The following is an 18,327-nucleotide window of genomic DNA, read 5'->3' as shown; positions in this document are numbered from 1 at the left end:
ATTATCCCCCAATTACATAGTCGTGGTGTTACGGTCAACTTGTATTATAATGTGGTTTATATATTAATACTACGTAATATATGAGAAATTGTTTGATGTGAAATCACACCTCCACGTCAAGTTATTAATCTAAATGTTACAACATGGATGGATGACATGTTTAATATGTTTTGGACTTGGAATATAGTGTTAATAAATAGATTCATCTGTAATAACATGAATAAATTATTAATATCACATAGTATGAGACAATCACTTTCAAATAAATTCTCTGTCAATTTATATTGCAACACGTAACTTAATAACATCAAATAATAACGTGATGATATCACTCAAAGTGTTTTTAAGGTAGAACTTTGCTAATGTATGAAATGACCTGCCGACTTTCCTCATTGACTACCAATATTAAAAACAGATTGAGACGCAGCACCAAAGAATTTTGATCAACACATTAAAATCGTTGCCCCATTTGAAGGAAGAACAAGCGAGTTATCCAACCGAACGAGCATCTTCAGCAAACTTTATCCATATTCCTCTTCTTCTTTTTTTTTGTCGAGTCTAGTAATTGAATTCTTCACGAATAAGCCTCTTAAAACTACATTTTGAAGATGCAATTCTCCATACTAAACTGTTATTGCATCTGACTATTATTAATATTACACTCGAGTCTCGACATTAACAAGTGATACATGAAGAGTCATTTTCTGTGATTTTTCCCATCGATATTAACAGTTGTAAAGAGGACTTCACTAATTAAGCATTCCATTAACTTCTTGTACCACTGATAAATATAATTAAATGGTGATGACCATGGTAGATGAATAAAATAACAAGCCTCTCCTTTGAAAAGATTTTCCGATGTACCGAGAACACGGCCTGATTACCAGAACACTTAAAAACATCTCCTTTGGTGAAGCCAGCTAATGGCCTTGAAGGGCAAACGCCCCTTCCCTCAACTACCTTCTTTAAGTTTCCTTTGCTTTGGACTCATTCATATTCACAAGAAACAGAACAAAGTGTGTGACCCTATCACTCGCATCATCCATAACCAGAACCAATTAATTTTCCATGCTCACAAAAAAAAAAAAAAAAAGAAGAGTTTATCAAATTTTTTACAAAATAGAGAAACCCAAGAAGAAGAAGACTTGGAATTGCACACCCCAAAAATTCCATTCCATTATTGTAAAAAAGAAAAAAAAAAGAAAAAGGAATTCAAAGCTCTTAAAAGCTCTCAACTAATTGTTGTTCGAGTTGGTTCTCGTTGGTGTTTGCATTAACTATTTTCCACCCACCACTTTTGATGCTCATATATATATTAACACTCCTTTCATCTCTCTCACAATCCAATCCAATCCAGTCCATGCCAATCCCACCCACCATGGCCAGTGAGCAAGATCTCCTGTCCACCGAGATTGTCAACCGTGGGGTTGAGTCGTCCGGCCCCAATGCTGGCTCCCTCACGTTCTCCGTTAGAGTGCGCAGGCGGCTGCCGGACTTTTTACAGTCCGTAAACCTAAAATATGTGAAGTTGGGGTACCACCACCTCATCAACCATGCCATATACTTGGCCACCATCCCTGTGCTTGTGCTGGTTTTTAGTGCTGAGGTGGGAAGTTTGAGTAGGGAGGAGCTGTGGAAGAAGCTTTGGGATGATGCACGTTATGATCTAGCAACCGTGCTAGGGTTCTTTGGTGTTTTTGTGTTCACTTTGTCTGTTTACTTCATGTCACGCCCTCGATCCATCTACCTCGTTGATTTCGCTTGTTTTCGGCCTAATGACGATCTTAAGGTAGGTTTTTATTTAATTAATGGATTAATTGGTAACTTTTTCAATGACTTATTTGCATTGGTTTTCCATGTATGTGTATATAATATATGACTTTGACGACTTAATTTCAACATCCAATCTTTCATGGTTTTGTTGATTATGTATGGTGACAAGTTATAATCATTAATTAAAACATTCTTATATTTGTGTTTTTTTTTTTGTTGATCTTATGTTTTTTGGTTTAACTTGTTTTTTGATATGGGAAAACATTTTTGGATTTGATTTTTCTTCATTTGACATATTCACGAGACTTGAACTTTAAATCTCTAATAATTAAAGCAAATACTAAATTTCGCTACACCTGTCAGAATATTTAACTTTTATTTCCATAATTAGCTTATTTTTTTCCTTAATAAATTTAAAAAAAAATGTGTTTTGTAATTGTAGTTGAGATGAATCTATTGTGTTCTCTAGCTGGTAGCTATATATTTCAAAAGAAATACATGGGATATATGGTGTTTTTTTTATGTCCTTGGTCATTTGTAAATTGGAAAGTAATCTCAAATTAAATGATTGAATTGCAATTAAGGGGGATGCGCGCAATTTATTTATTACTGCAAATGAAAGTAATTTGTGAGTACATGTTACTTTGTGATATTCTTAATTAGGTCTCTAAGGAACAATTCATAGAGGTAGCAAGAAAATCGGGCAAATTCGACGAGGCGAGCCTAGAATTCCAAAAGAGAATTCTAGATTCATCAGGCTTAGGAGACGAGACCTGCATCCCAAAATCCGTCATCATGTCGACGGAAAACACGGCAACCATGAAAGAAGGCCGAGCTGAGGCCTCAATGGTCATGTTTGGGGCACTCGACGAGCTCTTTGAAAAGACTAGGGTCCGTCCGAAGGACGTAGGAGTCCTAGTAGTAAATTGTAGCATCTTCAATCCCACACCCTCATTGTCTGCAATGATCATAAATCACTACAAAATGAGAGGCAACATTTTGAGCTACAATTTGGGTGGAATGGGGTGCAGTGCCGGAATCATAGCCGTTGATCTGGCTAGAGACATGCTTCAAGCCAACCCTAATAATTATGCTGTTGTGGTGAGTACTGAGATTGTGGGGTATAATTGGTACCCTGGTAATGACAGGTCCATGCTCATTCCGAATTGCTTTTTTAGAATGGGATGCTCCGCTGTGTTGCTGTCCAATCGCCGCCGCGATTATCACCGTGCCAAGTACCGGCTGGAACATATTGTTCGGACACATAAAGGCGCTGATGATCGGAGTTTCAGGTTTATCAAATTTATTTGTCTTGCTCTGATTAATTTGTTTTTACACTTGCATCACAAGTCATAATACATTTTAATAGAAGCTTTGAAATTTGGGACCCAAGTCCCATAAACTAATTAATCTTTCGTCCTAAAAAATGATAGAGGTTTAGAGATTTGGATCTGCATGTCACAAAAGTGGTCCATGGACTAGCATTAACAGGTGTGGTTGAACTTGAACTTGGCCCATGACAGATAATATTTTGGTTTAATATATTAATCATGACAGATAATATTTTGGTTCAATATATTAATCATTTTTGGGTAAGAATTAGATGACATTACAAAAGGAGAGGACTACGCTTTTGGACGTACTAAGAAAGAAATGTATGGTATCGGGTACCAATTTATAATATTCATATATCATAAAGATTTGATCAACATTTGGTAAATATTGTATTGGCTGATTTCGACTATGTTAAAAACATATAATTAAGTTGGTATTCCACAATAAAAATTACGTATATACACCTTAATTTATTTGATTAGATAGGTGAAGTGTGAATTAACCTTTTTAGGTTTTGACCTAACCACAACATGTGATGCAACAGGTGCGTGTACCAAGAGGAAGATGAACAAAGATTGAAGGGGCTGAAGATCAGCAAAGACCTAATTGAAATTGGTGGTGATGCCTTGAAAACCAACATCACCACATTGGGGCCGTTAGTGCTGCCTTTCTCTGAGCAGCTCCTCTTCTTTGCCACATTAGTTTCAAGGCACCTGTTTTCCAGCGGAGGCACTTCGGAGTTATCTTTAGCGTCACGCAAGAGACCCTACATTCCGGACTTCAAGCTGGCTTTCGAGCGCTTTTGTGTGCATGCAGCGAGCAAGACTGTGCTCGACGAGCTGCAGAGGAACCTCGAGCTGAGTGAGGAAAACATGGAGGCCTCTAGGATGACGCTACACCGCTTTGGAAACACGTCGAGCAGCAGCATATGGTATGAGTTGGCTTATTTGGAAGCAAAAGAGAAGGTGAAGAGAGGAGATAGGGTTTGGCAGTTGTCATTTGGTTCTGGATTCAAATGCAACAGCATCGTTTGGCGGTCGATGCGCCACGTTAGGAAGTCCTCGAGGAATCCATGGCTTGACTGCATTGAAAAATACCCAGTGAATCTCTAAGCTAAACTTGGAGATGCATGCTAAAGAGAGGAGGCCTATGGTTGTATTAATGTATTTATCTGGTGAAAATGCTGGAGTGACTCTCATAAGTTTCCCTTTTCTTTTAATTTGCTTTTGTTTTTGTTTTTCAAATTACCTTTTTTTTAACCGAAATTAATTATGATATTGGCAAGTGAGGATTATTAATTTGTAAAGTGTTTAATTTGTAAGTATTTGAATGTTTATAGGCTTGCAGTACTTCTGCATTTCTTTGTGGATCAGTGTTATTTTTGCACTGCTGCAAAGATTTTCAGATAGTAATTTGGAGAATATGCAAACCTTGAATTATTGTGATAAAGTTTCCTTCTGAGTTCTATTTTTGCATGCATTAAGTATTATAGTCAGTTCTACAATTTAATTAACGTACTTTTTCTAACAAGCTGTCAATACCCTTCAAGTGTTCAACATACGAAGCCTTACCGTTAAAAAAATTATGTTTGCTTAATAAAAATTGGAGAATGAAGGAATAAGAGAACATAGAAATAGATGAAGGAAAAAGAATAAGATTAACTAGTTTTTCTACTTGATATGATTTTAATTTTAAGATATTTGATTACAAATGAGTTATCTCAATTTATATTCTCAGCAAGTAAACATACCCTCATAATAAAAGGAGTCTTTTGATGTAGGCCCAGTCAACAGCCCGTATTTTAGAGAAAACCCAAATTAAATATTTTTGTAACTAATAATGTCCGTTGCATTTACTTTGTTAGGGTTTAATGTTGAAAGGTTGCAATTGCCGCCATAAATACTTGAATACATAAGAAACAATTTATCGGTCATAAACCTATTGTTGAGGTAGAATAAAATATCTCTTAAACAAAACAAAACCCAAAAATCATTAACACATGGTCAATTGAAACCTTACAGAGGTGAGCAAATCTTATCTACATCACCTCCACGATAGGTTTCAAAACCTATATATCGACATTACCAATAGATTTGGTATCAAAGTCATCCACATTACCACCAAAAAAAAAAAAGTATTTTGCGGACAATATACCTACACATTCGATATTAAGCTCATCCACATTATCCATATATAAGATTTAAATATAAAAAATTTTAAGCTAAAAAAATTAATTTGTTCCACATAAATAACATTAAATTAGAAAGATGATGGACAAAATAAAATAAAATATAGAGGGTAAAATAGGCTTGAAACAAAATAACAAATGAGAACCCTAGCTATTAAGTTACCTCACAATCTCACTATGGTAAGTTTTTAACATAGAAAGTTTCGACAAAAAAAAAAAAGAAGGGTTTTTAACGTAGAAAGATAGTAAAAAAATGTGTGAATTTTTCCTAAAATATTCCAATGAAATTGGGTTGATATCAACTTAATGGAATTATGGCTAACAGTTCTACTGCGACCCTCTTCACAATTAACTACCAAACATTGGATTGGATTAAACTAATATGATCCTACTACTTATCCTAACAACCAAATAAGTCCTAAATGATAAACTGTAATGGACTTTGTTTTTGGCACGAAATTATGAGCCTCTACTTTTTGTTAGCATAAATTTAGGCCACGCACTTATTGCAACTATGTGATTAGTTCCCATACTCAACAAGCTTAGGCTATGCGAAAAGCACCTATTCAACCTAACACCTCCCACATATCATAGTATAAAACGGGAGTTTTACTACACTATTCCAACACTTGCTTCAGAAACCCTAATCCACCACTTGAAACGGTACCATGGCAACTAAAACTTGGCTCATCACCTTGATTCTAAGCACCCTTTTTGTAGTTGGTGCAGTAGGTTCACACTATAAGGACCCCGAGAGCGAGAGACTGAGGCTGGAAGCTCGTGACGCCATAACATTAACTGTCAATGAAGTTACCAACACCCGAAAATTTGTCAACACCATTCCCCGGCTCAAGACTCTACAAACCATCGACACACCAGTGCTAGTTGATTGTGTAGTGGGCTTGATAAACGACTTAAGTGATGCACAAAGCGTGCTTAAGAGGCTTCGACATCTTAATAAACACACATCCATCACAACAGATGCTAATTCTTTGAAGAATATGGTGAATCACTTTGGAAGGTTCGATAATATGTGCCAAGCTGCGCTGAGAGATGTCGATCGGACAATTGTGACGATGCTGAGCCGGAAACTTGACGACGTCAAGCTGCTTAGTGATGATGTGATTCATAAGGTTTCTCGACTCAAGCTTAATAATTGATCATTGTAATGCAGCTATATAATACAATAAACTGATGTCCTCCTAATTAATTGTGATCATAACGTTGGTTGAGAGTTCAATTTACAGAAAAGGCTCACGTACGGCTCACAGGTCTGTTGGGCTATAATTTAACCCTAGACGGTCCAAGCTTGATCTTACATTAGACTGCATGTGCGCCAATAGGAAACAAATCATACATTAATATGCCTCCCATAGTGGTAGACGAAAGTTGTCAATTTGGACTTGATTTGTGAACGGAATCAAGTACGGTGATGAAATTGATAATAAACCACACTGACCAAACTCAAGGCAATCATACGTTAAAAAGTTATCATAATTGTTAAAGGAAAGACACAAAAATAAAATAAAAGGATTTTAATAGCCGTAAAGATTCTAAGCATTGTCTCATGCTAAAAAGCTACAAAACCTTGCAAGACCTTATAAAGAGGTAAGTCACTCCCTCCTTTACCGATTGGTTCTAGGGTTGGATACTTTTTAGCAAAAAAATCCCTTAGTTATAAGCCGTTAACTTGTTTTGGTAGGGGTGCTAAGTAGTAAGACATCAATTTTTGTTGATTAGTTCGCAATTAAACTCCAAAAACTTATCATTGATCCCCAACTAGAGTCTACACAATGAATCCCTTTTTTTCTTCACTAAAATCATTATAATAAGGCCAAAACCATGAAGCAAAGATCAAATTTTTAATATACAAGCGGGACAATGAGGATTCGAACTCAAAATCTCAAGTATAAAGGTGAATACGTTTAATCAACTGAGTTGCAAGTTCTTTGATGTAAAGATGATGACATTAATAAACAACTTCTCTCTTCTGCATATGACACTTTGCTGCAGTGCCGAATAATAATAATGTCTACGTACTCTGATGCAGTTTCGATATCTACCGGCCCCCCTCTCTTTAACATTTATTTGACCCACTATTGTTTGTCCAATAAAAAACAATTTCTCGTTCCTTCATTTTCTTGGAAAAAGGAACAAACTGACAAATAATACATTTTGAACATTGTAGTAGCTGACCCAAGACATCCTCTGGTGATCCTACTTCGTGTGTTATGCACGTTCTTGGACTTGAATATCTGGAAATTGTTAACAAAGACCAAAGGTCCCTTGTTTTAAAAATTAAACCGAGGAAGGGATCCTGGAAGTTTAATTAGCAAGTGGTTTAAGGTCAAAATTATAAATAAAAACACGTTAGTTTCTTTGACGTAGTTTTTTTTTTAAGTGTCTCTGACTTTAGTATTAATTAATTACAATATTTGCACGATCGACTGAGGCAGGTAACCCAAAGGGCCATCAAACCAGAATATGTTATGTGAGAATTATCAAATTCTACGTATATTTTTATGCAAATTCTACGTATATTCTCAAGTCAAATACCTGTGTACTAGTGGATTATATTTTATCTTAAGAGAAAACAAAAAAAAACAAAAAGAAGAAGAAGAAATTCAAGTTCTTGAATCTTGACCCAACAGTTGCAATGTACTGGACAGGACCATAAATATGGTTGTTGAGAATCCAGGTTAAATGAATTCATATTAGAAATTTAATAAATGGGAAAGTGAGAAAAAACATGTAAAATTTAAGACAGAGTACTAGAAGCCTAGAAGATTGCCAATTTTCTTACGCGATTGGTTGATTTTTAGCTACGAGAAACACCGAACACCACAATTGATTGGTTAAGTAATTCCAAATAATGCCTTTATAGAGCTTTAGGTTAAAGACGAATTCCAGACCTTTATTTCACACGGCAGACCCTGAATTTGATTTTTGCGCTAGTGAATCACTCAATGGTTGTCGGGGAGGTTGAAATGTTTTTGTGAGTCTTTTCAACTTCCGAAAAGATGAATTGTCGTGATAAAACCACTCGCTGATCCCTCTTTAAGAAGTGAAAAGTACTCTATATATTCTGCGAAAAAATTCCATGTCCAGGTTTACAATAGGGGCCATTTTTGTTTAGACTTGAGTTTACGAACAAGAAAAAGTTATGTGATGAGTTTTATGTTCGACATAAATCTATATGTTGTTTGATTGATAATCTATTGCATGTAATTAGGTGAGTTTTTTTTTTTTTTATATTTAATATAAGAGTTTTCTTTTTTACAAACAATATAATATTTTACACTGAATTTCTCTTAAATATGGGGAGAAGGATTTAACTTAGGTGTAGATGGGAGGGCACATTACTCTAACCAATTTGGTTGAGCCCATTTTTGTATTTATAAGATAAAACTATCGTATAACCTCAATTTTATTTGTTAACATAGTTGATTATTTAGTGTTGTAAATTTTGTTGTGAATAGTTCTTTGTGTGAACTCGATGCGGTACATGAGGAAATTGCTTCTCTCGGTCTCTCTGATGAAAGGTTTGCAAAAGAATCATTAGCCCATTGACAAGTCTGTGAGACAAATTTCGGATTCGTCGTTTTCTTTTGGGAATAGAAATACAAAGTTTTTTTCACTCTATGGTGAAATTTGAAAAGTTTCAGAACAATATTGCTGATAAAGTAAAATGTTAACTCTCGATTTGGAAATGTCTCATGCTTTCTCAAACGGATCCTTTACAATTTATCATGTCTATCTTTTAGTGTTACAATTTTTTTCCAAAAATTTTCTTGTGGCCTTTTCAAGTTCTACTAAGAAACTTTGGGTCATTGTGGTTTGTACTTTTGTATTGGTTTTCCCGTAATCAGATTTGGTTTGAGGACAAGTCTGCTCCTTTGAATTATGCCAAGGGTTGGCTAGTAGCTTGGTTTTGTGAAATCAGTTTTATTGTATTTCTCGAGTCCTAGTTCCTCAAAAAATAGTTGATTATTTAGTTAAGGTATAAAAGTTTACTCTTAGAGCTTAAACTTTAATTTGCTTCTAATTAGGTACACCAAAATTTGGCATGAAATTTAAAATTTGAAGGATTAATCCCTAAAACCTAAGTTCTAAATAGTACTTCTACACCATTAATAATTTGAGTAGAAGTGAGAGCTTCTCGAAGCTTAAAAGAACAAATGTCTCATATTGAGAAGAATTTGGAAAAAATGCATTTGAAGCTAGAGTTTCCTAACAAATTTCTACATATGTATGAGTAACTATTAACCGTTGATTAGTCTAAGATTCATGCCATTCTTAGATATATTTTACCTAACAACAGTGGAGTGTTTTGATTTGTGGGGCCAAGGCAACGCTGTACCCGTATGGTAGATATCGGTACTCATATGTTGGCATGTCGTCTAAGCCACGGCAAAATTATTCGTACTCGCTACTAAGACTCCTGATGATTAGTGAACGCGGCCTTATACTGAGTACTAATAAAAAAATTAATCATTCAATATGAACTCTTAATTTGTTATTAGCCCATAAGTGCATGCACTAGTAGCATAAAATCACTGATACATGAAGAGTTCAAATAATTTCAATTAATTTGGTGGACTGATCAGATCTCGATATAACTATACGTGCATTGACCTAAATTGATTGTCATTTCATCACATACACCCACACATGCATCGTCAACTTGTATCCATGGGAACACAAGGAAGTCAAACCACTATTATGCTTAACTAATCCCATATAAAATTAGGTTTCTCCATTAGTGAATTGATTTTTTTTTTCCTAAAAAAAATAGAAGACAAATAATGGCTCATAACTCAAGTAGTTAAGAGTAGTATTTATATACTCAAGAGTGTGTGTTCTAATTCTTCATTTCGTGGTTAATTATGTGTCATATTCCCTAATATTGCTCATAACATAAATGAACGATGCTACAAAATAACTTATCACATTTTCATTTGCTTTTGAGCTAACACTAAGATAGTGGTTGTTAGAGAGAATTAGCTTGGATATGATTACTACTATATTAAAGAAATTTTCCAAAGAAGAAACAACTTCCATATGTCTAAGTTGAAGGTAAAAAATTATTCCTACTATTCCCACAAGAATAGTAGAATTATATTAAAGAATAACTTTTTCTTCTTGAGTATCTTCAACTTAGACAAAATATTGGCATTGTCATCAATTTTTCCTTCAAAATATGTTTAAGATAATGAATTATTGTATCCAAGTCAATCCTCTTAACAAACGCCATCTAAATTTCTTATAGCATAATTACTATTCCAGCTTACACAAACAAATTGAGAAATGAAACCGGGCTTATAATTATTAAATCAAGTGGTATAAGTCGAGTGCAATGGAAAGTAAGAAGATATTGGTTTTCAAATTTAGTTTTGGATGATTACTATTTTAGCTGTACATTATTACGGTAGAAATTCATTTTTAAGTATTAAGTATTTTTTTGAAAAGGCAATATTTTAAATTATTTTTATTTATAAATAGAAAATTCGAACTCAAATTCAAGGAAGCCGCTATACTATCTTAACAAGTAATCTAACTCAAATATGCAACTACTGGGTAGTCTTTTTAATAAAGCAAAAAATCATTGGTTCGTAATTGAAGACAAAGTTAGAGATGAAATTTTAACCGCTGGGGTTTGAAGATACAGATATAAAATAATATACAGATATAGAAATGGACTAAGTAATGAATCTACACCAACAACATTTTATAATATAATATAATACCAATATCGATAGTAGTATACAAGGTTAGTTGAAGATAGGTCAGCCTTACTCTCTATAAATAGGCCTCATTTCTCAAGTCCATAACACATGCATACTATCGATTACAAAGTATTCATATATACTTTTATCCTCTAGCCACCTTATTGTTGTCCTACTTAGCCAGCTATACCAAATTTACGAAATGGCTGCTGCCAACACCCACCACCTTCACTCAGTATCAAAAATTGGGATTATAGGGGCTGGTATTAGCGGAATCGCCGCCGCTAAACAGCTTTCAGGCCACAGTCCGGTGGTTTTTGAGGCCACTGATTCCATCGGGGGTGTTTGGAAACACTGTTCTTACAATTCTACCAAACTTCAAACCCCTCGTTGCGATTTTGAGTTTTCTGACTACCCTTGGGCTGAGAGAGACAATTCATCTTTCCCTTCTCATGTAGAGGTTTTGGAGTACTTGCATGGCTATGCCACACACTTTGACCTATTTAAATATGTCAAGTTCGAGTCCAAAGTGGTGGAAATACGTTATGTTGGTGGTATTGATGACCATCAAACCACCACCCAATTTCCCATGAATTCGACCTCCGGGGAGTATGGTGGCCTTTTGAATGGCCATCTTGTTTGGGAGGTCGCTGTTCAGATGTCCAGCAATCCAAACATCATTCAGGTTGTTTTTCTTGAAGATTTGATTTTACTCAAGTTTTAGTCATAATGTTCACACATACTCCTTGATTAATTCTTTGATAACAAAGCATGACTCTTAAATATGATGATATCTGCTATCAATATGAACTTCTATATATGTATTAAGTAGTTAAGCATTAGTATTATCGGTGATCAATCTTGTACGATCATATCCAATTCATTGATCATATTATTGCTGATTACATCTCTCACATGTTTAACGTAGTATTCATTGAAATTTTTCTGGACACATAATCCACCTTTTGATAGTATATGTTACACATAAACGTGTGAACTTTTACTTATTAAGCCTTGGTAATATTCGTTAGTTACCAGCTAATTGTTCCTACTTTATTTTGGACCTAGCAGTGGTATGCATTCGAGTTCATTGTAGTTTGCATTGGAAAATATGGAGACATACCAAGAATGCCAAGTTTCCCGCGCAACAAAGGTCAAGAAGTATTTCAAGGCAAAGTCTTGCACTCCCTGGATTACTCTAAGCTTGACCAACGAGCGGCTCGTGAGCTCCTGCAAGGCAAGAAAGTTGCAGTTATTGGCTACAAGAAGTCAGCTATTGACGTGGCAGTTGAGTGCGCAGAGGCAAACCATGGTATATATAAAATAGAAAAATCTGATCCGAAATCCTAATCATATTATTAAATTCCAAAAACATTACAAAACCTAATTAACAAGAGTAATGCTATTCATACCATGTTTTTATACCACATTTCTATACCACCTTAGGTGGCATCTGATGTGGACAGCCCCATCATTTGAAAAATTTGTAAAACCCAAGGAAATGAAGGAGAAAGACTCATCGTATACCATAATCATCATTTAATTAACTACTTTTTCTTAATTATTAGTTTATTAAATAATGAACAAAATTTAAAATTTTGATTAATTCAAATGATGTGGTTGTCCATATCAAATGTCACCTAAGGTGGTATGAAAATGTAGTACAAAAACATGATATGAATAGCATTACTCAATTAACAATGATACTGGACCCCATAATTTCTTCACTTCATGGTCAACCTAGTGGGAACTGTCAGTGTGAAAAGTAACATAAGCAACATAGATTATGTACTAAACTCAGTTGACCACACGTTATCCGTTTTACCGATCGTAGCTTGCTTTCAGGCTTAAGCACCTACTTAATTAGCCTTACCCATAATGAGCATCAATTTATAGTACACCATGACTACTTCAGATAAAATAAAATCATTGTAACAATATTTGGATGCTTGATACAAATTTGCAATATTTATCGACATTTGAAAGAGAAATATTACAAAATTATAGCCAATTAGTAATTTTTTGTTTTCATACAATCAAGCAAGCTCATTCAAATATAATGCTCTAAATCATTGAAACATAACATTTTGGTTTGCTTTCTTTTTTATTGTGGTGAATTCAAGGACCCGATGGGCAGGCATGCACAATGGTGATAAGGACTCTACATTGGACAGTTCCATCTTACTGGATTTGGGGGCTTCCATTTTTCCTGTTTTTTTCGACAAGGTCTTCTCAATTCCTCCACGAAAGGCCAAACCAGAGCTTATTCCGAGCCTTGTTTTGCCTTCTTTCATCGCCTATGGTAAATTCCATATTTCTCAACACACTAATTTAACACCCTAGTACTACTCTTAATTATATATGTATTGCTAGTTATTCGTTTACTAACTATATTGCTTCTTGTTTTTTAACCAGAGGATGGTAATTTCCAAGTTCATAGAATCGTACTTGGAGTGGAAGCTTCCCCTTGTGAAGTATGGACTAAAGCCTGATCATCCATTTTTGGAGGACTATGCTTCATGCCAGATGGCTATTTTACCGGAAAATTTCTTCGCCGAGGCGGACAAGGGCAAAATATTGTTCAAAAGGTCGTCAAAGTGGTGGTTTTGGAGCGGAGGAATTGAATTTGAAGACAGTACCAAATTGCAGGCTGATGTTGTGCTTCTTGCAACTGGCTATGAGGGAAAGCAAAAGCTCCAATCCATATTGCCTGAGCCTTTCCGCAGCCTCATGGTTGACTCCTCTGGCACTATGCCCTTGTATCGGTGAACCCTAATTACTCGTCAAATATTTGACATGTTATATATTTTTTCTGCTAACATGACACATTCCATTTTATTTTAAATTGAGATTGTATTGTTATGTCGTCAAATTGTCAAATCTAATACAAACCCACTTTATTAATAGTTGAGATTGACAATACAATTTACATAATATGTCAAGTAGTATGAACAAATACTGCTTTGAGATTAAACCAAAGTTGTAGGTACCCTTATATTTTTAACTGATTACTCACAAGTGGTAGTGTGCACATATAAAATATGTAACTAATTGTATAATGATTGCACATGCTATTTCAGGGGTACGATTCATCCATTGATTCCCAACATGGCATTTGTGGGATTCATAGAGAGTGTTTCTAACCTGCACACAGCAGAGTTGAGGTGCAAATGGCTAGGAAGATTGGTTGACAACAAATTCAAGCTTCCCACTGTCCAAAAAATGCTTGAACAGATAGGCAGAGAGATTGAAGTGATGAAGAAGACGACCCGATTTTACAAGAGGCACTGCATTTCAACTTTCAGTATCAACCACAGCGACGACATTTGTGAAGAGATGGGATGGAAATCTTGGCGGAAAAGTAACTGGCATTCAGAAGCTTTTAGCCCCTATAACAGCCGAGACTACGAAGAAGAAGATTAAAACCGAAACATGCAATTTGCACTACAAAGTGGGCAAAGTTTGTTTTAAAGCGTCAATATCAGCTCCCTTTAAATTTTATTAAAGTAACTAACGCAGCTATTCGTATGTTTGGGGAGTTAGTCTCTTAAGCGCCCCATATGCTGGTTTAAGCATTTCTTTTTCATATTCATATTATTCATAATAAAGCTGTGTTTAGCTGTTTGTTCAATAAAATAATAAAATTATGCTTTTGTCATTATATTGCTATATACAAATCTCATATTGTTCAAAAAAAAAAAATTATCTCATAAATCATTGGCTCACAGAGAGCAGCTACCCATGGAAATCAAATCTTCTAAATTATGATGCAATAGCCCTGAAACTTACAAAAACTGAAGATTTAATTGAGGAAAGATTTGTAAAAGTTTCCAATATATCAAGCCAAAAAAGAGATAAAGGCATACTCCTTTCTTACTCCATTATTTTACTCTATGGCCTGCCTAATATATTTTTTTTGCAAGCCTTAATACACAAAGATGAAAAGAGACTGCAAAGAAAAAAAAAGTATTTAAAGAATTAATAACAAAAAAGAGCCAAAGATTTGATTAACAAAAACACATCAATCCTTGTCGTGCTCAGGCTAACCACTCCCCATCAACACCTTCAATTTCTCCAATGTCCATGCTACAAGAAAATGAACATAGTTAAACTTATCAAATTGCGTTTTTTAATTATACGGCCATGCAATAATATGGATTTCACTAAGTAAAAGTAACAACCAATTATTCAAAGAAGTGAAAATAATCTCTAATTTAGTCAAACTACGGGTAATGCTAGATATACTAAATTTTAAACTAAATTCGCAACTAATGTGTCGCCAATAGGAAATAACCATGTTAATCAACATTTAAGTAATAATTCAATCATCAACAACCACATCAAATGATTTATAAAGTTTAGTTTAAAATTGGATGTATTTTTACTTACCACCATAAACTATGATGTATGCTCACCATACACCTCATTATCTGACACGTGTCATTTTACTTAACCATTGTTTATATTTTTTTCAAATTGGAAAAAAAACATTTAATATTAAAGTTAATCAAAATTAGTTGGAAAGACACGTTAGATAATGAAATGTATAATGAACATATATTATCTAAAAATTTATCATCAAGCTCATTATTTACCAAATTTGAGTTTAACTCCTCTCATTTAATACTGTTAAACCATGATTCTAAGTGCCTTGAAAAATTTCGACCATTTCTCGCTTGAAAAATTTCCACCATTTCTCGCTCAAACTGAAGGCCTGAACATACTTGTACTTTCATAATTAAACTTACACAGCTCTCGACAAAGCTTTTGGTCGGAACGGAAAAAAACCTCTCAATTGATCAAGCTGACTAAAAAAATGAAAAAAAGCGAAGCTGATGAGAGACAACAAAACCTGTGGCAACAACACTTTTTCTTCGCCTCCCACGTATTTTAATGGCTAGCTCTACGAATGACAGCAACTTCGATCCACAAAAAAAAAAAAAAAAAAAAAAAAATCCAATTTACTAATTTTCAGAAAAATCCAAGATGGAACAGATTTTAATCATACAATCACTCGCTCACAATATTTTCAATTCAGAAGAAAATAAAAAATAAAAGAATTTGAGATGAAAAGATAAAAACAGTTTTCCGAGTTTGCAAAAAATCTGTTGGGTTCTTACCAAGGCAAGGCAGGATCTTGACAATAGTCGCCCGAGTAGCAATCATTCAAAATGATCATTCTGATCATTGCATCAACCAGGCTGGAAATTCCATGACTGCATCAAACGGATGGTGGTATCCATCGTCCTCATCCTTCTCTTGTGGGCCCCCACCGAGCTCCACGACCTTCAAAAACTTAAACCACCATGCTGACGTGACCAAGTTCATGGTGTCGTTCCACTCCATCTGGTGCTGCTCCCCTATCGATCTGATCTCCGCCATCTCCTCGTCGTCGATTGCTGCATGCATGCCATCTCCGCGACTGATTGCGATAACCCCGGCGGAGTCAACAGCATCAGCCACCGCAGGAGCATCCTCCGCTTCAATATGGAAAGAGGAAGAGGCTCCTGCAGCTGAGAGAATTTCAGAATCGGTAGTGGGAGCAGAGAGAGTGGCGGAAGAAGATGACGAGGGAGACCAGCCGGAGGTGGAGAAAATTGACGGGCTGTTGGTGTTGTGGTAAAGGGTTGTGTTTATGTTGTTGAAATCTTGGAAGTTGAGGTTGAGGCCAAGGGTTTGGTTTGGAAGTGTGAAATCAAAATTTTCGTAAGGTAGTGGAGGTGCAACTGTGTAATGAGTCCAAGAATATGGATTTGAATATTGACATGGGTTTGGATATTGGTATGAAAAATCAGATGAGAAAGGCGGAGTTTCCTGATAATTTGACGTGCTTGACGGGTAAATTCGAGGGTTTCTCCTCGATTCGATCCTCGCTTCTTGTTTGAAGCGAGGTCGGGATTGTGGCTCAAGTGCTTGTTGCTCCTGAGGTTGTTGATCTTGTTGTTGCTGTTGTTCACTGGCTTGTTTCATAGCTGCCCTATGAAACTTGAGAGCAGTAACAATCTCTCTCCTAGCCTCAGCCATGTTCAAAAGCCTCTCTTGGTAGGGCCTGCTGGTGTGGAGTCTCCGCCTCACTTGTTTTTTGTGTTGCTGAGGCTGGTGGGGTTTCTGGGTTTCTCCAAATTTTTGGTTGCCAAATTTGGCAGTGTTTTGGCTTGAGATACCATCACAGTCCAGTGCGACGTCCTGGTTGGGATTCATGGGCTCTTTGGTTCTTGAAGAGGTGAGTTGTTTCACTAGGCTACGGATGTAAGCACCAGAGAGATTATGAGGCTCCTCTTTGAGCTTACTGCATTTATCACTTTATCTAATTCCATTAATTGTTTGGTTTTTTTTGTTTTGATGATCGACTCAGCTGCCTAATCTCTCTCACAAATTTTAGCTGTAAATAGTGGGAAATGTAGGAGGTGGGTGGGTTGAGAGAATCATGGTGTTTTCCTAAATTCTGAATAACAAAGTACACGCTGTACAGATAAGCACAGGTTGATCTGTAGAAGTCCGGAGGTGCTCTTGGGTGTTATAAATAGCAGGGGACAGTCTAGTGTTTTTAAATTTTCTTGGATTTTTCTCTGATTTGGCAAACCTCTCATTTGTTACAGTTTTATTCAGGATAAGTTAGGTTCCATCCTCGTTTTCTATCTTTTTCTCATTAGTTAAAATCAGATATCTTTTTTTTTTTTTTCAAGGTCTTTTGAATTTTATCCTCGTCACTATTGATATATTAAATGAGTAATACATAATGCAAGAAATTTTTATTAACACTTCAAAACTTTAATTGTGTACAATAATTCCCTAATGCAAATCCAGCTAGTAGGTTAAGAGGAATTTTTTAATCTTAAGTTGTATATTCGTTTATATTTATTTTCTTAGAGTAATGCTAGGAATGCTAAATTTTTAAACCAAATGATAAGAATGTTGATAATTGAATTGTTACTTAAATATTGATTACCGTGCTTCTTATTAGTGACATTATTTTGTTTATAAATTTGGTCTCCTTACATTATCTTTTTTCTTATTTCTTGACATAATGTGAATAAAATTAGACACAAAAATATTTATAAAAAAATACAAGGCACACTCTACCACTAAATAGTCATAACAGTACAAAAGAAATCACAAATGAAGAAAACAATGAAAGCAAGAAAGGCTCGAAAGCTTGGAGAGAGAAAGAGAAATGAGAGTTCGTTATTTTCTGAAATGATTTTCCACACTTACATTGTTATCTCAACATATATATAGCTTGAGAATACTAACAGATTATCCTAACCATTCTAACTACCTTGACAGAGCAGTTATAACAGTAAT

At 35.2% G+C, this 18,327-nt stretch overlaps 3 protein-coding genes across 3 annotated transcripts; 2 read left to right on the top strand and 1 right to left on the bottom strand.

Moving 5' to 3' along the window:
* The first annotated feature begins 1,217 nt into the window (after nt 1-1,217).
* Nucleotides 1,218-4,575, top strand: LOC103952998 (3-ketoacyl-CoA synthase 10). Its single transcript, XM_009364715.3, has 3 exons — nt 1,218-1,789; nt 2,437-3,065; nt 3,653-4,575. The coding sequence occupies exons 1-3, from the start codon at nt 1,301-1,303 to the stop codon at nt 4,218-4,220; spliced, it is 1,686 nt and encodes a 561-aa protein (XP_009362990.2). The 5' UTR covers nt 1,218-1,300; the 3' UTR covers nt 4,221-4,575.
* Nucleotides 4,576-11,147: 6,572 nt separating this feature from the next.
* Nucleotides 11,148-14,534, top strand: LOC103955517 (probable flavin-containing monooxygenase 1). Its single transcript, XM_009367413.3, has 5 exons — nt 11,148-11,707; nt 12,094-12,334; nt 13,146-13,324; nt 13,438-13,787; nt 14,103-14,534. Exons 1-5 carry the CDS (start codon nt 11,225-11,227, stop codon nt 14,443-14,445), a joined length of 1,596 nt encoding a protein of 531 aa, XP_009365688.2. The 5' UTR covers nt 11,148-11,224; the 3' UTR covers nt 14,446-14,534.
* A 1,672-nt stretch (nt 14,535-16,206) lies between these two features.
* LOC103955525 (transcription factor btd) lies at nt 16,207-17,978 on the bottom strand. Its single transcript, XM_048579082.1, has one exon. It carries the CDS (start codon nt 17,221-17,223, stop codon nt 16,207-16,209), a length of 1,017 nt encoding a protein of 338 aa, XP_048435039.1. The 5' UTR covers nt 17,224-17,978.
* Between the last annotated feature and the right edge of the window lie 349 nt (nt 17,979-18,327).

The sequence above is a fragment of a genome, unplaced genomic scaffold, assembly GCF_019419815.1.
Source record: "Pyrus x bretschneideri cultivar Hongxiangsu unplaced genomic scaffold, Pyrus_bretschneideri_v1 Contig1, whole genome shotgun sequence".
Taxonomy (NCBI): Eukaryota; Viridiplantae; Streptophyta; class Magnoliopsida; order Rosales; family Rosaceae; genus Pyrus; species Pyrus x bretschneideri.
Note: the sequence above shows the minus strand (reverse complement) of the source record. Positions and strands in the feature narration are given on the sequence as shown.

Coding starts and splice junctions, on each gene's coding strand:
- LOC103952998 (XM_009364715.3), top strand. CDS start 1,301: ATGCTCATATATATATTAACACTCCTTTCATCTCTCTCACAATCCAAT. Junction 1,790..2,436: donor GGCCTAATGACGATCTTAAG/GTAGGTTTTTAT, acceptor ATTCTTAATTAG/GTCTCTAAGGAACAATTCAT. Junction 3,066..3,652: donor GCTGATGATCGGAGTTTCAG/GTTTATCAAATT, acceptor GTGATGCAACAG/GTGCGTGTACCAAGAGGAAG.
- LOC103955517 (XM_009367413.3), top strand. CDS start 11,225: ATGGCTGCTGCCAACACCCACCACCTTCACTCAGTATCAAAAATTGGG. Junction 11,708..12,093: donor GCAATCCAAACATCATTCAG/GTTGTTTTTCTT, acceptor TGGACCTAGCAG/TGGTATGCATTCGAGTTCAT. Junction 12,335..13,145: donor GTGCGCAGAGGCAAACCATG/GTATATATAAAA, acceptor GGTGAATTCAAG/GACCCGATGGGCAGGCATGC.
- LOC103955525 (XM_048579082.1), bottom strand. CDS start 17,223: ATGAATCCCAACCAGGACGTCGCACTGGACTGTGATGGTATCTCAAGC.